The following is a 24,273-nucleotide window of genomic DNA, read 5'->3' as shown; positions in this document are numbered from 1 at the left end:
GCGGGGCGGTGGCCACACCGGAGGAGGCGGAGTCGTGATTGCGTATAGGCGTGGCCTGCTGGTCAAGGGGCGGGGTCTCTTTGCATATCCAGCGGGCGGCGGGGCTGGGGCGAGGAGCCGAAGCGGGAGGGGCGCTCCCCCGCCCCTGGAACGGAATCCTCCCGGGAGCGGAGCAGGCTAGCGAGCTTGCATCCCGCACCATACCCCTGCCCCCGGCCCCGGCCCGCGTCAGACCGAGCTGCCGCCGCCGCCACAGCAGCAGCAGCACTCGGGGATCCGGGCCCAGCCGGGGCCGCGGGAGGCGGGGGCGCCGGAGCCCTGGATGTCCCGCAGCGCGGCGGCCAGCGTGAGAAGGGCGGGAGAAGGGGGCTCGGGTCGGGGGCGGCGCCGCTGCTGATGTGGCGGAGGGTGGGAGGCGGCCGCGGCGCCCGGATGGAGAGAGGGTGCCAAGGCTGGGGAGGGTGGTCCTGGGTGGGGGTCCAGGAATCGGCTCCCCTCCAAGCCAGATCTTGGGAGACAGGGGTCTCGGGCACAGGCCTTGTCTTGTCAAGGCTCTGGAGATACGGATCCCAGACACAGACCTCCCCCTCAAAAAAATCAAGGACAGGGGGACAGATTCTAGGTACAACCCCCTAAGCAAGATTTTGGGGATGGGGTCTGGGACGCAACCTCCTTATGAAGTCAAGGCCTCTAAGAGGGGATTCCAGACCAGACGCAATCCTTAACCCCTACCGGCCTGAGGGGCTCTCTCACAGCAACCCTCTAGGCAAGATCTTGAGAATGGGGTCCCCGGGCCCCCACAGCTTCCCCACCAAGCCAAGGCCCGGGGGGATTCCTGGCACAGTGCATCCCCAGGCCTCAGAGGCGTCTGGGGCACAGCATCCCCCCATGCTTGGGCGGCGTCCCAGGAACAGACCCTTCTCAAAACAAGGTCTCTGTGCCTGGGACTCTATCCTCCCCAAGCCTGAATAAAATAAGGGGAATTTCAGGCAACCCCCCACACAAAAAGACTTGGTCAAGGGTCCCAGGGCACAGGTCTCCTGGGCCACCCTCTTTGTCCCTGGGGCTGCCCAGCTGTCTGGGAGGGGCCCCACGCACAGACAATGCACCTCCTCCCCATCCGGTTCTGGCCCCCCAGGCTCCAGGATTCAGGCTGGGCCAGGGGGCGGCTCCCCAGGGACCTGGTGCAGCCCTGTCTGTCTGCAGCGTCTGCGGTGATGATGGCTTTGTGTGTGGTACCTGGGTGGAAGCGGGGAAGCAAGCGATGGGGAGGTGGCTAAGAGTGTGACCCTGTGTTTTTGTGACTGTGGTTGCCTGTGTGTGTATGTGTGTGAGCTGCAGCTGGTGACTCTGAGGAATCGTGTGTTTCATGCTTGTGGTTGTGTCCGATAGCATCTGTGATTGTGTCTCTGTATGTGACCCCAGCGTTTGTGTGGCTGTGTATGTGTATATGACAGCTGCTCACTCACTGTGCAGAACCCTATACTTTTCAGTCTGTCTGTGTTTGAGTGTGTGCATGGTTGTGACTATGTGGTTGTGTCTTTATGTCTTTTGTGACCCCATGTATGTACCTTGGTAACTCTAACTGGGTATGTGACACTGTATCTGTTGAGTACGGGGTTGGGCATGTGTGTGGCTGACTGAAGATGTGGGTGGAGTTGTGACTATAAGTGGAGTTGTGTCTATGACTCTGTGTCCATGTGCAACTGTCCTAATGACTTCAAATGTTTGTGACTGTGTCTCTGATTTTATGTGTGTCACACATGTGCTTGTATGACACACAACTGTGCCTGCAACTTTAGGTGTATGACTGCCATTGTATATGAAGTCACACTGTGCTTATGTGACAGGTTGTGTGCTGGCACTGTGACTTGTATGTTTGCGGTTGTGTGTTCAAAGCCACATCTATGTGTGTGGCCGGGATTGTATAAATGACTACATCTAGGTCTGTGTGTTGATACTGAGTGATTCTGTGCATTTATAGTTGTGTACCTGTGATTTGGGTTATGTATTTGACTTGGAGTCTGAAACCCTGACAGACTATTAATAGTGGGTTATTTCATTGCATGTGACTCAAACTATAGGTGTGTCTGTGTGTGGTGGCACCAGTGATTGTGTGTGTGTGTGGGGGGGATGTGTATGTGACTGTGGCTTCTGTATTTGTGTGTGACCTGCATGTCTGTGACGCTGGGTGACTCTATATACTTGTGTCTGTGTCATGGTCTGTAAGAGTGTGTGTTTGTAGCTGTGTGGCTGTTTGGGGTGGGTGGGTGGGTGGGTGTCCCTGTATGCGTGCTGGGCGGCTTATGTTTGAATCTGTGTGATTTGGTGACAGAGTGACTGTCTCCTGACTCCACACATGACTCTATCTGGAACTGTGTCTTCTGTGTAAACGCAGGTATAAATGCTCTGTCTGGGTCACTGTATTTCTAAGCACATACCTGACTGTTTGCTTGTGTGTGTGTAATGGAAATTGTGTGCTGATGCCTCTGTGTGTGAGATATTATGTGTCTCTCCACATGGGGCTGTGATCATATGTGGCCCCATACTTGTCGGTGTGACTTACATGTTTGCAGGAAGAGAGACCGTGTGTTTCTCTGTGATGGTCTGACATGGTACAGCTGGGTGTGGGATGGCGGGTAACTGTGAAATAGGTACCATGACCGTGATATATGGCTGGGTAACGTGGACACTCATGCTGTGGGACTTTGCATACATGACCGTTTCTGAAATGCGTATGGCTGTGACTCTGAGCCGCTGACTGTCTGGCTGTGTCTGAGTGTGTCCGTCCTTGGGGAGAACTGTCTCTGGATGGTTGTATGCATGTCCCGAGTTTGTGTGCCCATTTCTCTCTAATGCATGGGCTGTGGCCATCGGGGTCTGTGTGTGTGCTTGGGTATGGAGAACCATCCATGTACGTGTGGCTGATACCGTGACCAAATGTGTGCCTCTACGCCTGGGACGTATGGCCTTGTGACAGTGTGTGACCAGAAAGGTGTGTTGGTGTGACTGATACAGTTGGGGTTGAGTGTCCTTGTGCAGCTGTGTGCCGGGCGACGATTAAACACATGTGGCTGTGGCTGGGTGTGACTCGGTATGACCAAATGTGTGTCAGTGTGTCTGCATGCATCCCTGACCAGATGTCAGCAGGCAGCAGGGGAGCTGTATGTGACAAGTGTGTGTGCCTCAGAGCTAATAGGTGACCTCCTGCGGGGTGTCATTCTACATGGGTGGGTCTGTAATGTGAGTATCTTGGTTGGGTGCCCGAGGAAACAACGGTCATTGGTTGGCCATGGGCTGCCCCAGTGGGTGTGCCCGGACCCAGCTCTTTGTAGATGGCAGAGAAAAGAGAAGTGACAAGATACCACTTACTGATATGACCAGACGTTTGTGGCAGTGCCCGGGCAGCCTGGGACTCTACATACCTGTGGACAAATGGTCCGTAGCAGAGACTGTATGTCTGTGAACTTGGATGTGTAGCCGGGTATTTACAGTGGCTGTGACTGTTGACGTGTTTCTGCGTGATCCAGTGTGTGTCCCTGTGGTTGTCTCTGTGTGTAATTGTGCAGAGCTGTGACCAGGTTCTAGGGACAATTGGGGACCAGAGTTGCATGTACACATGTGACTATATGTGTGTGTGCAGCCCTGGACATGTGTCTAGAGGGCAGGCCACCCCCTTCACACCATCCCCTTGGGTACAGACAGCCTCCTGAGGCCAGGACATCCCCAGCAGATGCTCCCGAAACACACCTACTCGTTCCTGGGCCCTTGCAACCAGGTGGCTGATTGCCTTAGTAACAGTTGCTATGACAACCAGGGCTCTCATCAGAGATCCTGAGATGAAGGGGGGTTGGCTGATGTCCAAAGAGGGGGTGAGGTAGGGGACTGCGCCCTATCCCAAGCCAGCTTCTCAACTTTTCCTCCCTCCCCTGGGCAGGGCGGACCCAGGAGGCCAGAGCAGCATCTGCCCCCTGCCCCCTGTGGGGCCCTGGGGCCCCCTGAAACCTCCAGGACGGAGCCAGGTGAGTGGCCATCTGGGGACAGGGCGAAGGCTGAGTGACTGGGTGGGTCTGCCTCGCATAGCCAAAGGAACTGTCCCTGCGGTCACACAGGCTTAATCACACTCACAAGCGGACACCCCCAAATGACTTCCCGGCACACTCTGACCTCGTTCACAGACACACCCACCTAGACTAGGTCTCTCACACACACACACACACACACACACACACACACACACACACATACTTGGACACTCAGACACACACCAACATCCCCACACCCACAGGTTCACAGTCACACAAACATACAGACACAATCCTAGACAACAGCCAGACTCCCTCACAGGTGAGCACAGACAATCACCAGATACAGACTCAGGGACTCTCAAGGGATGCAAAAAACAGCTATACTTTTGCACACAGACACAGTCTCACAAATAACACTCAGCACTCTCATAGACAACAGCCACATTCTCACACCACCACACCCTCACAAATAACACAAACACACTCTCAAAGATGACAACCTCATGTCCTCACACAGCCTCACAGGTGCACGGTTGCATACAGACACACCCCCAGAACAACACTCACGGACCCACATTCTCTGCAACAACACCCAGCTTATCTGACCCAGACACACCCTCACAAACAACAGCCACAGACACACAGCCTCACCACCAACAGCTGCACTCTTGGACAGATGTGGTATCTTGGGTAACTCTCACAGACACACACTGTCATGGGCAGTGGTCATCAAAGACAATAGCCACATCTTCACACAGACACACAGCTTCAAAGACAACAGTCACGGACACACTCTTTCAAAGACAGCAGCTTCATGCTCAAACACAGACCCATCCTCACAGGCAACATTCCCTGACACACACCACCACTCTCACACACAGCTTACTCTTCAGCCATAAGCTTCAGGGACCTACACTCACAGATGACAGCCACGCTCTCGGACACAGACATCCCCTCACAGACAGCATTCACAGACACATACTCTCGTCAACAACCATTCTCAGACCTGTGTCCTTCCGTACAGCCTTCACAGACAATAGGTGCATGCGCAGAACTAGACACCCTCACACACAACACTCAGGGACACACCAGGGAATTCCCTAGTGGTCCAGTGGTTGGGACTCCGTGCTTTCACTACCGAGGGCACGGGTTCGATCCCTGGTCGGGGAACTAAGATCCTGCAAGCTGCACAGTGAGGCCAAAAAAAAAAAAAAGGAACACACCAGCTGCACACTTGCTTGCACACACAGGCGGAGTCTCATCTGTTGGTGCTCTGTCCTAGGTGTCCCCTCACACTCCTCCTGGGACTCAGTATGGCTTCTCAGTCAGCAAAGGCTGTCTTAGTGACTGGCCACCACCTCCATCCCTACCTCTGACATTGCAGGTGCACGCCTCCCCAGGGGCCTCTGCCTTAGAACAGACACATTAGTCAGAGGGGCTGTATCTCAGAGTTGCAGAGACCCACCCCTGTCCCCAGCACCCTCTGGCCTGGGCTCTGAACCGCAATCCCTGGACCTTCTGAGTCCCCCACATCGGACCCATGCAAGTCTCAACTCCTGTGCCCTCTGACCACCTCATCCCCTGACCTTGTACCCCTAAAACCCCTGACCTCGTGACCCCTGACTGCTATGCCCTCTAACCCCAATGTCCTCCACTGCCTTAACTTCCCATTACTTTGGATCCTCATGCCTCTTGACTGTCCCACCCCGAATCTCCAGACCCCTAAAGACTCACAACGCACACATCCCAGACCATCCCAGACCTCCCTGCCTCTTAGCCCCATGTCTTCTGAATCCCCACTGCCGACTCTCCCACTCCCCTGCCTTCCAGTTGCCCCCTTTGTCGGTATCCCCTAACTGCTGCTAGTCTATGTTCCCTGGATGTCATGTCCTCTGACCCAGTGACCCCCTAACCCTGTAGCCCTACTGCCATGTTATCTGACCCCTTGCTCCCTGAGCCCTATTTCCCCCCACCTTGAGCCCCATGCCTCTGACCCTTGACTCGCACTCCTGTCAGCAGACGGGGCGGGCACCATGAACAAGCTACGCCAGAGCCTGCGGCGGCGGAAACCAGCCTACGTGCCTGAGGCATCGCGCCCACACCAGTGGCAGGCGGACGAGGACGCGGTGCGCAAGGGCACGTGCAGCTTCCCGGTCAGGGTGAGTGGGCGGGGCTCGTGTGGGCGGGGCTGCTTAGGTGTGCGAGCTGTTCGCTGTGCGCGTGCGTGTCCCGTGTCTGTTGTCCGTTGCCCGGTGAGGTGGCTGAGACCCAAGAGACTTTACAGCCCCGAAGAACTGCGGATCCTGCAGAAGCAGGACCGCACCGCCCGAGTCCCTTAAAGTTGGGATTAGAAACCAAGACCCATTCTCTTGTGCCAGGAAAATATTAGCTGGGGTTGCGGGGAGGGGGGGCGTCCCGCCTGGAGTCACACTATTCTGTGGGAGCTCACAGATTCCAGGGGGGCACTGGGAGGTCACAAAAATTCTGTAGCATTTGCAAAGCCCTCTACTGTTAAGTGCGTTCTGGTTTAGACCACCACGACCCTTTAAAACACACACGAAAATTTATAAGGGAGACAGCAGGGTTCAGGTTCAATTCTCCACTCATTCCCTTCCTGGTTGGGTGACAACAGACGATGGTCACAGCGCCCCCCTCCCACCTTGTTTTCCCTTCCCCTAGAAGCGGACCTTGCGAGGGAGGGGCTGTTGGGAGGTGCAGGAAATGCTGGTGAGAGTGAGGAAGGGAAGGCAGCCAGTAAAGGGTGTCTCACTAAACTATAGCTGTGAGCAGCTGAGCTTGATGCCACTAGGGAACTGTGGGAAATCGAGCCATCCCACCCACGGGGTGAGGGAGCTGGGGCGTGTGTACCCCAGCTCCTATCAGTCATTGCCTGGGGCCAGTCCTCAGGCGCAGATGCAGACGCTGGCACTCAAGGACACCAGGGATGTGTTAAAGGCCAAGGATAGAGGCAGGGTGGGAATCATTACTCCATGCTGTGCTTCAGTTTTCTCACCTGTATATCTGGGATAAGAATGGGGTACCCAGACTTCCCTGGCAGTCCAGTGGTTAAGACTTTGTACTTCCACTGCAGGGGGGCATGGGTTCCCCCTGGTAGGGGAACTAAGATCCCACAAGCCATGTGGCACGGCCAAGGAAAATAAAAAGGTCCCCACCTTGCAAAGTTGAGGTAAAGAGTAAATGAGTTGGGCTTCCCTGGTGGCGCAGTGGTTGAGAGTCCGCCTGCCAATGCAGGGAACATGGGTTCGTGCCCCGCCCGGTCCAGGAAGATCCCACATGCCGCGGAGCGGCTAGGCCCGTGAGCCATGGCCGCTGAGCCTGCGCGTCCGGAGCCTGTGCTCCGCAACGGGAGGCCGCAACGGTGAGAGGCCCGCGTACCGCAAAAAAAAAAAAAAAAAAAAAAAAAAGTAAATGAGTTAATTCATGTGATGTGCTTAGGACATTGTGTGATGCCTCGCAGCGGCGCGGTGAGCACTAGGAATGATTGATTACTCTGCTTGTTTCATGCTCTCCCATCCCCTTCGCACCAAGTACCTGGGCCACGTGGAGGTGGAGGAGTCCCGGGGGATGCACGTGTGTGAAGATGCTGTGAAGAAGTTGAAGGCGGTGAGTGAGAGGCTGGAGCAGGGAGGGGGCAAGGTCAGAGCAGAAGAGCCAGCCCTGACCACACCCTCTGTCCTCCTCCTCCACTCCAGATGGGCCGGAAGTCTGTGAAGTCTGTCCTGTGGGTGTCCGCCGATGGGCTCCGGGTGGTAGATGACAAGACCAAGGTAGGGGGCCCGTGGGCCTGGGAGTGGGCACCAGTGGGCCCCTCTCCTCACCCTGCTCGAATGGGGCTAGGGACGCCTTCTCACCCACCTCTAGGACGTCCCTCCCTCAGGGACCTTCTAGACTCAGCCGTGTGTTCCTGTAACATGTCGGCACCTCACAGTCGTAATTCGGGATTGAGTCCTGTGGCTGTTTGGGAACTAGCGTGGATTGTGGGTGAGAGCACAGACCGTAGAGCAGCCGCCTCAGCTCGCATCCCAGCTCACCCACTTACCAGCCGGGTGACCCTGGGCATGAGGGGCATGAGATTTAACCCTTCCGTGCCTCGCTTGCCTCATCTGCAAACATGGGGATAAAAATGGACCCAACCATTAAATGAGAAAGTATATGCAAATAGTTTAAAACTATGCCTGGTACAGCAGAAGTGCTCCGATCAACGAATGTTAGCTGTTATGTGTTTATTGTCCATCTACCTGGGCCGGGATCGGGTATCTGTTTGCTCACCATTGAATTCCCTGCCCCTAGCACAGACACTGCCCAAGGACACAGCCAGCGCACGAGGACAGTTAGGTGAATGACTGAACAGGATTGACACCCTCCAGCAAGCTTTGCCTGACTCCCGTCCAACTTGGGTCAGGCACGTCTTCTTGCTCCGGAAAGGCCCTGAGCCTCCCCGATCCCAGCCCTGAGCCCCCTGCCTGTGCCTCCCTCATTACAGCGTGGCTGTGACTCTGGCCAGTCTCCATCTGGTGATGAGTCTGATTCCTGCACTAAACTGGGAGCCCCATGTGAGCAGGGCCCACAGCTGTTTCAACAAGGGCAGGATCCCCACCCTGCTCAGGACAGGATATAGAGCAGACACAAAGGGAATATTAAGTGAATACATGAAAAACAGTACACATGCCTTTCCTGGCCTCCCTGGTGCCTCCCAGGACCTGCTGGTAGACCAGACCATTGAAAAGGTCTCCTTCTGTGCTCCTGACCGCAACCTGGACAAGGCTTTCTCCTATATCTGCCGTGATGGGACCACCCGCCGCTGGATCTGCCACTGTTTCCTGGCGCTCAAGGACTCCGTGAGTATCACTAAAGCCCAAAGCCAGCTGACTGTCTCCCATGCCCTGGTGTCCCACGCCCAACCCCAGCCCGCTGTGTGGTGTCAGGTGAGTCACTCCCCTTACCTCTCCTCTCCATGACCTCATCTGGAAAAGGGAGTGTATTCACAGCCCATAACTCAGAGGATTATTGTGAGACTTGAGGGGGTTGATACAGAGTATTTGGAACAATGCCTGGCATATAGGAAGCACTCAGGAAGACATTAGCTCTTATCATCCTCCTTGTTATCGGTAGTTCTTCATGTTTCTCTAACTTTTCTCATTGAGGAGCATATACATACAGTAACATGCGCGGATGGCCCAGGCACAGCTCCGTGAATTTTTGCTTATTTTTAAACCTCACCCAAGTCAAGCTGTAGTTTCCTGCCCCCAGCAGCCCCCTTGGGCCCTTCTGAAACAACACCCCCCAGGGTACCCACTCGTCCTTCAGAGTCGATTCATTTTGCCTGTGGTTCTTATATTTTGGGGGGGAGGGGGGCGTCAAGATCCCCTCTGAGAATCTGATGAAAGAGACAAATGGACTGTCTTCTGAGAAGCACTCTCACAGGATTCTGAGGCTTGCGACAGAAAACCCTCAGATACCAGTGATTTCGGTGAAATAGGAATTTGTGTTTCATGTGAAAGACATCCCCAGGCAGGCAGCACAGCGTTGGTGTGACTCCTCTCCACTCAAGGGCCGTGGCTCGTTGCTATGCTGGAGTATGGCTTCCACTCCATGATCCAAGATGAATGTGCGTGCTCCAGCCTTCACATCTTCATCCCAACTACGTAAAGGAGGGAGGCATGAAGAGGGGCACACCCTCTGCTCTTTGGGGAGGTGTATATTGGCCTTTTGTGACCTATTGGCCTTTAGTGACCAGCTTCTTTCACGTAGCATAATGTTTTCAAGGTTCATCCATGTCGTAGCATCGTATCAGTCCTTGCTCCCTTTATATGGCTGGATAATATTCGTATGGCTATACCACATTTTGGATATACCGTAGTTTGCTTACTTATCCATCCATTGATGGACATTGGGTTGTTTCCACCTTTGGGCTATTATGAACAGTGCTTCTCTGGACATTTATATGCAAGTATTTGTTTGAATACCTGTTTTTAATTCTTCTGGGTATATACCTGGGAGTGGAATTGCTGGGTCATATAGTGTGTTTAAGTTTTTGAGTAATTGCCAAGTTGTTTTCCTTGGTGGCGACACCATTTTACATTCCCACTTGCAGTGTATGAGGGTTCCAATTTCTCCACATCCTTGCCAACACTTTTTTTTTATTCTAGCCATCCTGTAGGTGTGAGTGGTATCTCACTGTGGTTTTGACTTGTATGTTGCTAATGACTAATGATGTGGAGCATCTTTTCCTGTGCTTATTGGCCATTTGTATATCTTTTCTAGAGAAATATCTATTCAAATCCTTTACCCATTTTTAATTGGGTTGTTTGTCTTTTTACCGTTAAGTTGTAAGAGCTCTTTATATATTCTGGATACTAGATGCTTATCAGTTACGTGATCTGCAAAACTTTTCCCCCATTCTGTGGGTTGTCTCTTCACTTTCCTTTTTTTTGGCCCCGTGGCATGTGGGATCCTAGTTCCCCGACCAGGGATTGAACCTGCGCCCCCTGCATTGCAAGCACAGGCTCTTAACCACTGCACTGCCAGGGAAGCCCCATCTTTTCGCTTTCTTGATAGTGTCCTTTGATGTGCAAATGTACACATTTTGATGAAGTTCAATTTATCAATTTTTTTTGTTATTTCTGCTTTTGGTGTCATATCTGAGAATTCATTGCCAATCCAAGGTTGTAGAGACTTACCTCATGTCTCATTCTAAGAGTTTTATAGTTTTAGCTCTTATATTTAGGTCTCTGATACATTTTGAGTTAATTTTTGTAAATGGTGTAAGAGTCCACCTTCATTTTTTTTTCACGTGCGTACTGTATCCAGTTGTTCTAGCACCATTTGATAAAGAGACTATTCTTCCTTCACTGAATGGTCTTGGCACCTTATTGAAAATCAATTGACCATAGATGTGTGGGTCTATGTCTGAGCTCTCAGTTATGTTTCGTTGGTCTATATGTCTCTCCTTATGCTAGTATCACACTGGTTTTTTTTTGTTTTGTTATTTATTTGTTTGTTTTTGGCTGCGTTGGGTCTTCGTTGCTGCGCGCGGGCTTTCTGTGGTTGCGGTGAGTGGGGGCAACTCTTTGTTGCGGTGCTCAGGCTTCTCATTGCGGTGGCTTCTCTTGCTGCGGAGCACGGGCTCTAGGCACACGGGCTTCAGTAGTTGTGGCACGCGGGCTCAGTAGTTGTGGTCCGTGGGCGCTAGAGCGCAGGCTCAGTAGTTGTGGCACACAGGCTCAGTTGCTCCGCAGCACGTGGGTTCTTCCCAGACCAAGGCTTGAACCCGTGTCCCCTGCACTGGCAGGCAGATTCTTAACCACTGTGCCACCAGGGAAGTCCTGTGAGTTTTTCACAAATGTCCTTTATAAGGTTGAGGAAGTTCCCTTCTATTCCAACTTCGTTGAGTGTTTTATCATGAAAGGGTGCTGGATTTTGTCAAATGCCTTTTCTGTGAGAATCGAGATGATCATGTGGGGATTTTTCTTCATTCTATTAATGTGGTTGATTGATTTTCATATGTTAAACCAACTTTGCATTCCTGGAATAAATCTCACTTGATTCTTTTAATATTCTGCTGGGTTCGGATTGCTAGCATTTTGTTGAGGATTTTTGTCCCCAAGTTCAACTTTAAGAGGTGGCTGAGCATCTTGTTTAGGGAACAGAAGTCAGACATACCTCATTAGAATCCCAACTCTGCCACTCACTTGTTATAATGGGCATGTTGACTGAACCTTAATTTCTTCATCTGTCAAATGGGTTCATAAGATTGTCCACCTCCTGGCACTGTTGTGAGGATTCCATAAAAGGATGCAAATCAGGGCTGAGCCCGGGGCTACACAAGATTTCCGCTGACACATATGTGAGTGTCCCTGTGCCTGGCTTTGTGCTGCATGCCTTGCATATATTTGTTCACCTAATTCCTGCAACAACCCTGTGAAGTGGGTGCTGTTAGAGCCCCCATTTTACAAACGAGGAGACTTGGGTACTGGGAAGTGATTTTCTTGAGATCACATAGCTGGGAAGTGGGAAGCCAGCATCAATCCCAGGCTCTCTGGCCTTGGCGTCTCTCAAGTAGGCACTCAAGAAACAGGGGTTGTTGTTTTTAACCCCAATACTTTACTACAAAATATTTTCAAGCATGCAGCAATGTCGAAAGACTTGCACAGTCACCAGTCACCTGGACACCCCCCCACCCAGATCCTGCCATTAACATTTGTCTGGGCTTACTATATCACTTATCTCTCCATCTTATTTTTGGATGCATTTCAAAGTCGCAGACATCAGAATACTTCCCCCAGACACTTCAGCATGCATACTATTAAGCAGAATTCATATTTGTCTCCAGCTCTTTTTCTTTTGAAGCGAAATACATGCTGACCACAAACCTTAAGTGTACATTTGCTGGGTTTTGACAACTGTATACACGTGTATAACCCAACCCCCCCCATCAAGATCTAGAACAGTGCCACCACCCCAGACTGTCCCCTCATACTCCTTCTCAGTCAGTCCCTATGCCCACCCCTAAGAAACAACCACCGTTCTGAAGTTTTTCACCATAGATTAGTTTTGCCCATTCTGTAACTTCATATAAGTGGACCCACGCAGGGATTTCCCTGGCAGCCCAGGGACGACTTCACCTTCCAATGCCGGGGAGTGTGGGTTTGATCCCTGGTTGGGGAGTTGGGATCCCGCATGCCTTGCGGCCAAAAAACCAAACCATAAAACAGAGGCAATATTGTAGCAAATTCAATAAAGACTTTTAAAAAAATGGTCCATATCAAAAGAAATCTTAAAAAACAAAATGGAGCCATACGGTACTACACTCTTGTCTCTGTCTTTTGTCCCTCGTTTTGCAGATGTGCACTGAGGCCCAGAGAGGTGAAGGGACTCAGCCGGAGTCACCCAGCATCCAGCTGCTGGACCCCGGGGCTCCCGGCGTCCGGTCTGCACTGCACAACGTCGCTAATCCTGCCCCAACCTCTTCCCACAGGGCGAGAGGCTGAGCCACGCAGTGGGGTGTGCGTTTGCGGCCTGCCTAGAGCGGAAACAGCGGCGGGAGAAGGAGTGCGGAGTCACGGCTGCCTTTGACGCCAGCCGCACCAGCTTCGCCCGGGAGGGCTCCTTCCGCCTGTCTGGGGGTGGGCGGCCGGCTGAGAGAGAGGCTGCTGACAAAAAGAAAGGTGGGCGCTGCCCAGAGGGCGGGGCGGGGTGGGGCGGGGCTGGGCACCGAATGGTCCCAGGGTGGGGCCAAGGGATCCAGATTGGGGGGAGAGCTGCAGAGGTAGGTACAGGGGCTCTACAGTTTACAAAGCAAAAAGGAAACACACACAAAACCCAAAACAACAAAATTTTTTTTAATTAATTTATTTTATTTTTGGCTGTGTTGGGTCTTCATTGCTGTGCACCGGCTTTCCCCTAGTTGTGGAAAGCGGGGGCTACTCTTCGCCGTGGTGCGCGGGCTTCTCATTGCAGTGGCTTCTCTTGCTGCGGAGCACAGGCTCTAGGTGCATGGGCTTCAGTAGTTGTGGCTTGTGGGCTCTAGAGCGCAGGCTCAGTAGTTGTGGCTCATGGGCTCAGTAGTTGTGGCACACGGGCTCAGGAGTTGTGGCTCGTGGGCTCTAGAGCACAGGCTCAGTAGTTGTGGTGCATGGGCTCAGTAGTTGTGGCACACGGGCTCAGTAGTTGTGGCTTGTGGGCTCTAGAGCGCAGGCTCAGTAGTTGTGGCGCATGGGCTTAGTTGCTCTGCGGCATGTGGCATCTTCCTGGACCAGGGCTCGAACCCGTGTCCCGTTATTGGCAGGCGGATTCTTAACCACTGCACCACCAGGGAAGCCCCCCCCCCACCCAGATTTTTTTAAGTAAAAAATACAAAGCAAAGCACCAACCACAAAGTTTGGTTACAGTTTATAAAGTGTACTTCAGTTTAAGGAGTCCTCTGGGCAATATTCTGTTGGCCACAAATCCCAGCAAAGCTCACGGAGAGCTTTATTATCTGCTAACCCAGGGATGTTCCCAGGCTTTTCAAACTGTGTATCCACCCTGTTAATGGGTTGTGAAGTCAGCTTGCTGGGTTGTGGTTAGCATTTTAAGAAATGAAATGGAAAAGAATAGAAAATATCAGAGTAATTGAATGTAGCAAGGGTAAGTATAGTTCAATGTACTTTTATGTCAGTATATCTGTGTGTGTGTGTGTGTGTATGGAACGGGTTACCATGTTAATGGTATTTCTTATTCTGGGTTGCCATCATGAAAGTTTGAAAAATACCTGGTAAACTCTAACATTCTAGGTCAAAGGCAAATAGTTTATAAGTTCTCAAACCGTGGTTTTTAAACTTACGTGTATTGTGTGCTGAGTCAAAATGTAATTTTTAACTTTATTTTACTTTTCTTAACTGTTTCTCGTTTTTACATTTTTGGAAAACACTGCTTAGAATTTACAAAGCATCCTGAATTGGGATTCAGGATAAAGGAGACTGAAGAGATTTGACAAATATTAATAAATGTAACGTGCGATCCTGAATTGAATCATGGATATTGTATATATAGATACATATTCAACATTCGATTCAATATATATATATTGAATATATGTATATAAAATATATACATTGAAATATATATATATATATATATGAACATCCATAAAGGACATGAGTAGACCAGTTGGGGAAATTAGAATATGGACTGTAGACTAGCTAACAGTATCATATCCGTGTTAAACTTCCCAAGTAAGAAGTTGTCCTGTGGTTCAGTAGGAGGCTGTCCTTGTTCTTAGGTACATGCTGAAGGTTTTAGGGTTGGGTAAGCTGTCTGCAGCTTACTCTATTTTTTTTTCCTTGTTGTTTATATGTATTTATATTTATATTTTATATACAGTAGTGTGCATCCGTTAGTCCCCAGCTCCTAATTTATCCCCTCTCCCTTTTCCCCTTCGGTAACCATAAATTTGTTTTCTATGCCTGTGAGTCTGTTTCTGTTTTGTGAATCAGTTCATTTGTATCTGTTTTTCAGATTCCACATATAAGTGATAGCACATGATATTTGTCTTTCTCTTTCTGACTTACTTCACTTAGTATGATGATCTCCACGTCCATCCATGTTGCTGCAAATGGCATTATTTCATTCTTTTTTATGGCTGGGTAGTATTCCGTTGTATATATATTACCACATCTTCTTTATCCGTTCATCTATTGATGGGCATTTAGGTTGTTTCCATGCCTTGTTTATTGTATGCAACGTACTCTTAAATCATACTGAAAAAAGATTATGGAAGGAGAGACAGATCAAATACTGTAACAAGTTAACACTTGTTAAGAGTTAACAAGGGTAACAAGTTAACACAAGAGAACATGTGTGCTCCTTGTTCCATTATTACATCTTTTCTGTAAGTTTAAAATATTTCTAGCTAAAAAGTTTAGGAAAACAAGTTTTTATCAATTGCTAGAATATTAGAGTTTACAACATATGTTTTTCCTGGTAAACTATGTGACCATTTACAAACCTCTTGACAAAGTTAAGGAGTTCGCAGCTTACAAAATATTTTGCTGTTTACATCATCTATTAGAATTTATAAAGAATTTTATCATTGGTAAAGCAGATTACAAAGTATAGTTAACGGAGGGCCTAAGTACATATATTTTTTTTAGTGAAAACCTGTCTTATATATATATATATTTATTTTGTTGCACTGGGCCTTAGTTGTGGCAGGTGCGCTCCTTAGTTGTGGCATGTGACTCTTAGTTGCGGCATGCATGCGGGATCTTGTTCCCTGACCAGCGATCGAACCCAGGCCCTCTACAGTAGGAGTGCGGAGTCTTAACCACTGCACCACCAGGGAAGTCCCTATATGATATTTTATTGTTTGCAAAAGAACACACTGAGTACACTGAGTTTACTATTTATATGGGATGTTCAAATTTACAAAGAATGTCATATGCTTTAGAGTTTGCAAAGGATTTTGCTGTTTCCAAAGGATATTATACGTTCCAGGTACTTTGCATTGTAGAAAGCACTTGAGAGCCTGCACCGCAAAAATGAGAGTTTACAAAGTGTGGTATATGATTTGCCGAACACATGACAGTGTTTTGCCAATGCACTGATTCACAGTCTCAAGGCACCGCACGTTCACAAAGAGGTCTCTTCAGTTCAGGAGTTACGGAGCAGTGCACTTTCCACAAAGTTGTTTACCAAGATTTTGTGGGATTCCAGAGCGTTGAACATTCACTGCCTCAACTGACCCTCTCGGGAGACCTGGGAAGGCAGCAGAGGGATGTTTATCCCAGGTTTAGTTGGGGAAACTGGAGCCCGGAGAGGGGAGGAGACTTCCTGAAGCCCAAGGTGGTGGGGGCCAGAGGTGGTTTCCCAGTTCCAACATGTCCCGGGCTGTTTCCACTGCCCCCAGCCTGGCCTGGGTAAGAGCCTCACCGCCCCCTCATGGAAGGTGGGAGAAGCACTGGGCACCCTCCCTGCCCTCTCTGGGCCTGAGTTTAACCTCACTAGCATTCAGGCTGCGGCTCAGGTGATGCCTTGATGGGAGGATGGCTGTGTGTTTGTGTATTGGCAGGGGTGGGGAGACCCTGCCATTGAAGAGCCCGCTTCTTATGCTGAGTGGGGAGACCAGGTACCTGCAGAGGACTGAGAACAGCCCCAGAGGGGAGGGAGCCCAGGCTGAGGGGCTGAAACAATCTGGAAAACTCCTCAGAGGAAGAAGTATGCCAAGCTGGGTCTAGAACAATGGGTAGCAACTGGAGGAAGGGAGGAGGTAGTTGAGGTGGGAAGAATGGTGGGAGGTGACAGAGAGCAGAGCAGATGGAATGATGGAGGAAGACAGCATGATGTGGAGAGACCAGGCCAGAGGGAGAGACAGGTTAGCGCAGTCATCTGGAACTCAGACTCTGGAGTCAGCCTGCCCCTTCCTTCACACTATGGCTCAGGCAAGTCACTTGCCATTTCTGGGCCTCAGTTTCCACATCTGTAAAATGGGGATAATGATAATATCAACCTCACTGGGTGGTTGTGAGGACTGAATGAGTTAATACTTGCAAGGCACTTGGAACAATGCCTGATATATTGGTCACGCACCAAAAAAGTGTTTGTTAAATTAATTAGAAAGGGAGACAGAAGGTCTCAGAGGGAGAAATAGCAGAAGCAGCAGAGGAAGACGGATGGGGGACAGAAAGCTTGAGGCACACAGAGGGTCAGGGTGGGTGACGACTCCCCCACGGGCCTCCTGGGGAAAGTGGTCCTGGCTTGGGTGGGGAGGAGCGACATTTGGGGGCACTGACCAGCCTGTCTTGAGGGCAGAGCACATTGGGTGAGGAAGGCAGCATTGGAAAACAATCAAGGGGTCTGGGTAGGAGAGGCCTCCAATGCCAAGGTGAGCTATCTAACCACCTGTCTCACCCATGTCTCCAGCAGAGGCAGCAGCTGCCCCAACTGCGGCTCCTGGCCCTGCCCAGCCTGGGCACGTGTCCCCAACACCGGCCACCACATCCCCTGGCGAGAAGGGTGAGGCGGGCACCCCAGTGGCTGCAGGCACCACTGCGGCTGCCATCCCCCGGCGCCATGCCCCCTTGGAGCAGCTGGTTCGCCAGGGCTCCTTCCGTGGGTTCCCGGCGCTCAGCCAGAAGAACTCACCTTTCAAACGGCAGCTGAGCCTACGGCTGAATGAGCTGCCATCCACGCTGCAGCGCCGCACTGACTTCCAGGTGAAGGGCACAGGTGAGCCTGGGGCTCAGCAGGAGGGAACATCGGGATCAATGCCACTGTCTGTTGTAAGCAAGATAGAGAAGAGGTGGTACACACCATGATTTTGTTTTTTAACATCTTTATTGGAGTATAATTGCTTTACATTGTTGTGTTAGTTTCTGCTGTATAACAAAGTGAATCAGCTATACGTATACATATATCCCCATATCCCCTCCCTCTTGCATCTCCCTCCCACCCTCCCTATCCCACCCCTCTAGGTGGTCACAAAGCACCGAGCTGATCTCCCTGTGCTATGTGGCTGCTTCCCACTAGCTATCTGTTTTACATTTGGTAGTGTATATATGTCCATGCCACTCTCTCACTTCGTCCCAGCTTAACCTTCCCCCTCCCCGTGTCCTCAAGTCCATCCTCTACGTCTGTGTCTTTATTCCTGTCCTGGCCCTAGGTTCTTCAGAACCTTTTTTTTTTTTTTTTTAGATTTCATATATATGTTAGCATATGGTATTTGTTTTTCTCTCTCTGACTTCACTCTGTATGATAGACTCTGGGTCTATTCACCTCACTACAAATAACTCAATTTCGTTTCCTTTTATGGTTGAGTAATATTCCATTGTATATATGTGCCACATCTTCTTTATCCATTCATCTGTCGATGGACACTTAGGTCACACCATGATTAATTAGCACTGCCTGCCACAGGCAAAGGAGAGGAGCAACATGTGATCAGTTAGCAATGTCTGCCATCAGTCTGGGAGAGGAGAGAGGTAGTGTAAGCTGTGATCGATTAGCAATGTCTGCTCCAGGCAAGGGATAGCAAAAAAGTGGCGTAACTCACGATCAGTTAGTACTGTCTGCTGTAGTTAGGGACATGAGAGCAGTGGCATATGTCATGATTGATTAGCAAGACTTCCATGGGCAGGGGAGAGGAGAGAAGCTGCCCAGATGCCGTGTTTTTGCTCAAGAGGAGACTGAGGCACCATAGGCTAATGCTCCCTCCAAGCTTTTGGCCAGTAGAGCCATGAGATCTGGCCAGGTCAAGGATCCAGGTTCAGAGGAAAGAAGAATTGTGATTAACAGTGTCTGCCTAGGGCAGGGAGAATAGAGTGATGACAGACATCATGATCTCCTTACAGTGTCTGACTTGAGCAAGAGAAAAGAGCGAGGTGGCACACCACATGACTGATTAGCAAAGTTTGCCACGGGCAAGCGAGAAGAGAGAGCAGGAGTATTATGTTTTGCCCAAGAGATGACTCCCAGAATTTGGCTTATGGAAACATGAGGTGAAGGGCACAAGTGAGCGTGGGGATCATGGGGTCAGGGTGCATAGTGATGGATTCGTGATGTGGCTTTTGGGTAAAGGATTGTGCAGAGGCAGCACCCATCATCATCGATTAGCTATGTCTTCGAGGGAAGATGGAATTGCAAGGACCAGTCCTTTCTTTCAGCATTTGGCCAGTAGAGCCACAGGGCTCTACTGGTGAGGGGTAAGGTGAGCAAAGAGTTCAATGGGAGAAAAGCATCATGTTTGATTACTAATGTCTGCCATGGACCGGGAAAGGGAGAGAGATGGCATACGTTGTGATTTAAAAATGTATGCCATGGGAAAAAGGGAGGAGAGAGGTGGCATGGAACTATGGTTTGCCCGAGGGAGACAGGCAGGAGAGCTGCCTTTCCTTCCAGCTGTCAGTGAAGTCATGTGGTCTGGCCGGCTCTCCTGCTTCCATATGCCAAATCCGAGACACCTACCCCTTATGGCCCTGGGGACTGGTGTGGGAGGTGTTGATCTGTATCCAGGAGGCCGGGCTACTGCAAAAGGTGACTGCTGAGCAGATGCCAATGCTCGTTGAGAATGACGCACGCTCACTCCATGTTGTGCAGCACCCCAGGTACTGCACGCGCCCTCAGATCTGCTGTCCTCATTAAGGAACCTGCCATTAAGCACACCCCCAGGGCTGCCACACCTGCTCCCTGAGAGGTGGCACCCCAGACTTCATTTAGCAGCCTCGCGTGCCTGTAGCCAGTTGCCCACCTGCTTGGATGTAACTTGCCGCACAAAAATTTCATGGACTCACACAGATGTCCCACTCCACTGCGGGTGTCACACACACTTAGTCACACACTTAGTCATGGGCAATCAAAAATCACACACACTCGGAAGTTGCAGGACCAGGTGTTACCATTACACACACTTAGAAAGCATGTATCCAATACACACTACTGTATATAAAATAGATAAACGACAAGGCCCTACTGTATAGCAGGGAACTATATTCAATATCCTGTAATAAACCATAAAGGAAAAGAATATGAAAAAGAATATATATATATGTATATATGTATAACTGAATCACTTTGCTGTACACCTGAATCTAACACAACATTGTAAACCAACTATATTTCAATAAAAAAGAAAGCAAGCAAGCACATATCCAGGTGTCCCATTCAGAAATCACACACACAGATTAACACACGCTCACGAACGACACACCTGGATTCACACAAACTTGTGTGAATCACAAGTCACATAGGCTAATTCATGCCGAATTCCGTACATCACGCAGGCAGATTGGCTCACGCTGGGGAATCACAATCGGATGCCACGACCTGGATTTCAGTCACACTCAGATGCCACCCCCCAGAAGCTGCACACCCATTTGGGCCAACAGGCACAGTCATCATAGAAATGACCTGGAAGCCACCTACTGTCCCACCTGGGCAGCCCCACGTCACACCTGCTGACCCCTACAGCTAGTTTCTTTCTGGTGCTCATAGGAGCACCACACACACTCCCTTGGAGATAGCCGCTCGCTGAGCTGTCACAGGCACTTGTCACACGCCACACTTGACGGTCCTCTTGTTTATTTGGATGGTGCCTTTTCTCATCCTAAGCCCTCACGAGGCCACCACACCTGCTCAGCGTGTCCTGTCTTGCAGGCACAGGTGCATCTCTGCCCTCATGACATATGTTATGGGCCAGGCCTGGTGGGGCCCCACTTCCGCACTCAGAGCAAGACAGATGATCCCCAGAGTGACCAGCAGCGTGGGCAATATCCATTCTGACTAGTCGGTGCTCTTGCCGTACGTGTGGTTGAACATTTTTCATTTATTTTTTTGGCCGTGCCACGCGGCCTGTGGAATCTTGGTCCCCTGACCAGAGATTGAACCCGGGCTCTGGCAGTGAAAGCACCAAGTCCTAACCACTGGACCGCCCAGGGAATTCCCTGAACATATTTTAAAATTAATGTATATTGTTAAGCATTTAAAATATTTCTTCTGGTTTGCGGCTACATACAGCTCTCGAGGTCCTCCTTGGTTTGGGATCCCCGTGACTGTCTGCCATCAGATGTCACACACTACTTGGCTGTCGTACCACTCAGATGCCACACACACACACGTGTGCGCAGTTACCACTTTTGTGGCCGTGGCCACTTAGTTACTGCAGAGTGGACCCACCAACCCACACACCTTGTGAGGGCCACCTGCAGGGATGGGGTCAAGGGCAGAGCCTGGGCCTGTTCGCTGACCTCCACCCTTCCCTGACTTCCCAGTGCCTGAGATGGAACCTCCCAATGCCAGTGACAGCGACAGCATCAGCGCCCTGTGTACACAGATCAGCTCATCTTTTGCCAGTGCTGGAGCGCCAGCACCAGGGCCACCGCCAGCCTCAACAGGTAAACTCAGCCCTTCTCTTGGGGCAGATGCCCTGCAGTGCCCCTCCTGCATCCCCCTGCTCCTTTCAGGGCTACTGCAGAGACTCTGGGGATCTTGGAATCCCACAGGCTTAGAACCATGGATCATCTTAGAACCACGGGGTTGTCTCAGAGCCGCGGGTTCATCCTAGAACCACGAGATAACATAAGAATTATGGGGTCACCTTAGAACCATGGAATCAGTTTTTAAACCTTGCTGTCTTAGAACCATAAAATCTAGAAACCTACAGCCTTTGAATCACAAGATATTAGAACCTAACAGATCTGGAGCCAGGAAACCTTGGAATCTTACAACCTTAAAAGAGTGCTCTCTGAGAAAATAGTGCCAAGGAATCACCTTAGAGCCACGTGCTTATCCTAAACACGTGGAAGCACCTTGGAATTACAAACAATGTAAATTTAGAACTCTAGAATCTTAGACAACACAAACTTAAAAACACTGAAACTTACCCACTATGTTAGAAGAGTACTCTCTGAGGAAGAGCCATGCAATCTTAGAATCTTAGCCTCCTAAGACAATACAGTGTCAAAATATTAGAGCCAAGGGTGATATTAAAAAATATTTAATAACAGGTTTGCTACTGACCAATCAGAAGGGAAGCCGGCCTGGGTGACTGTCAGTCGTGCCTATACTTTTCATCTTAGGACCTTAGAATCTCAGAAGTGAATTTTCGTAGCACTGCATGACCTGTGGTCCAGGATGGTCAAGCCATTTGCCCAAAGCCCATGCAGCTAATGAAAAGCAGAGCTGGGTGCAAGGCGGCAAGGCAGCCCGGTCCAGAGTCTGATCCCCAGCCTGGGGTTCTCTCTGCTGCAGCCCATGCCCCCTAACTGCCCCTCTCCTCTCTCCAGGGACTTCTGCCTGGGGTGAGCCCTCCGCGCCCCCTGCAGCTGCCTTCCAGCCTGGGCACAAGCGGACCCCTTCGGAGGCCGAGAGGTGGCTGGAGGAGGTGTCCCAGGTGGCAAAGGCGCAGCAGCAGGCAGCCTCGGTGCCTGCCGTGCCCCCCGGCCTGCAGCCCTTCCCCGCCCCCGTGGGGCCCTTCGACGCCGCGCCTGCCCAGGTGGCCGTGTTCCTGCCACCTCCACACATGCAGCCCCCTTTTGTGCCCGCCTACCCAGGCTTGGGCTACCCGCCCATGCCCCGCGTGCCCGTGGTGGGCATCACACCCTCACAGATGGTGGCCAACGCCTTCTGCTCAGCCGCCCAGCTCCAGCCCCAGCCTGCCACCCTGATTGGGAAAGCTGGGGCCTTCCCACCCCCTGCAGCACCCAGCGCCCCTGGGGGCCAGGCCCGTCCTCGCCCCAATGGGGCGCCCTGGCCCCCAGAGCCAGCGCCCGCCCCGGCCCCTGAGTTGGACCCCTTTGAGGCCCAGTGGGCAGCGTTAGAAGGCAAACCTGCTGTAGAGAAGCCTTCCAACCCCTTCTCGGGCGACCTGCAGAAGACCTTCGAGATTGAACTGTAGCCCGAGTCACCCCATCATCTCCAGGAGCCCCACACCTGGGAGTGGAGGCCCAACCTCTCCCCAGTCCTGCTCCCTGGGGCTGCACCCTCCTGACGACCTCTCTAACCCTTCTCTCGACCACCTCCCACGACCAGTACAGAACTGACATTGTGACGCCCAGGTTGCGATAGGATGGAATTCAGGGACGGACCCAGCCTGGCTAAGGGACCCATTTCTCTGCCAGACTTAGGCTGGCATGGCCCCCTCTCCCCGGAACCCAGACACAGGGGGATGGCCACAATCCCACCGAGTGCCCTCGGTTCAAGCTGTATTTCCCAGTTTCTGTTGTTGACCTTCTACCTTCCAGTATTGGGTGGGATGGAGGAGGGATGCCCACCTGGGGGCCCTCCTTGGCCCCAAACGAGTGCCCACCCCAAGTTTGGTCATTCCCCCCCGCCCCCATACACAGCACAAACAAAGGGCTTCCTTCTGCCCACCTGCTGCGTTCACTGCCAATGCTGTGCTCACCCCTACCACCCCTCCCCTCCCCTTGGGGGCCCACATGTTCTTTGGGCCAGGGTCTCATGGGGGTAGGGGGCCAAGTTGGGGGCCCAGGAGGCAGGTAGGGGGGAAGGGGAAGGGGAAGAAGATGCTCAGTTACCTCACGTCGGTGCCCGCTGGGGAGGGGTCCGGGAAGAAGGAAGGGGGTGCCTGGCGGGTACTTTTCTATCTTTTATTTCCAGATTTTTTTGTATCTAAACTTGCAGATTTGTATTATACAAGGACAGCCAATAAAGGAAGAATATAATGGTGCCCCTCTAGAAGGCAGGGTGTGTGTGCAGCAGGGATGGTGTGGAGACAGAGCCTTTCCTCCTGAGTCATCTCCTAAAACCGGAGGGAGTAAAAAGAGTCTCCCTGCATATTCACCTCTGAGTCGTAGCATGGGAGCAGGTAACACTGACCCAGCACTCAAGAAGTGGGTTATTAATGGGTACCCCAAATTAATCACTCCATTTCTGATTCTTATAGATTTTGAAACAAGGAATTAAACATATAATCTGCTGCTAATAACTTCAGTATTAAAATTTTAAATAATTACGTTTGGAGTAGCATATCTTCGAGCTGGCGAATTCACGTTTCAGCAACTGCATTTTCCATAACTTAGGCCAAAGTGTCATCTGACGTGGCAGCACGTTTTTAAGTCTCTCTGTTGTTTCTTGGGTTCCTTGATACCATCTACAAAGTTATATATTTTTAAATATATAATATATAAATTATATGTGTAATTCTTTATGGCTGTCTAAAATGATGAGATTGGTTTCATGAAACCCAATATTATATCCCCATTTGACAGATCAGGAAGTTGAGTCACTTACC

At 50.9% G+C, this 24,273-nt stretch overlaps 1 protein-coding gene across 2 annotated transcripts; it reads left to right on the top strand.

The window, feature by feature from the left end:
• Positions 1-322: 322 nt before the first annotated feature.
• NUMBL (NUMB like endocytic adaptor protein) lies at positions 323-22,917 on the top strand (the record flags this gene model as incomplete). 2 transcript variants are annotated; one of them, XM_082861859.1, is made up of 10 exons in its annotated part: positions 323-346; positions 3,938-4,022; positions 6,048-6,187; positions 7,578-7,652; positions 7,742-7,816; positions 8,747-8,887; positions 13,027-13,216; positions 17,451-17,756; positions 21,293-21,415; positions 22,307-22,917. In XM_082861859.1, the coding sequence occupies 10 exons, from the start codon at positions 323-325 to the stop codon at positions 22,915-22,917; spliced, it is 1,770 nt and encodes a 589-aa protein (XP_082717985.1). The 2 variants fall into 2 exon arrangements, with proteins under 2 accessions (XP_082717985.1, XP_082717984.1); XM_082861858.1 differs by having other exon boundaries at positions 6,045-6,187.
• Positions 22,918-24,273: the final 1,356 nt, after the last annotated feature.

The sequence above is a fragment of the Leucopleurus acutus genome (genome assembly GCF_964270905.1).
Source record: "Leucopleurus acutus genome assembly, chromosome: 20".
In the NCBI taxonomy this organism is placed as follows: domain Eukaryota; kingdom Metazoa; phylum Chordata; class Mammalia; order Artiodactyla; family Delphinidae; genus Leucopleurus; species Leucopleurus acutus.
This window is presented reverse-complemented; position numbering and strand designations above follow the sequence as displayed.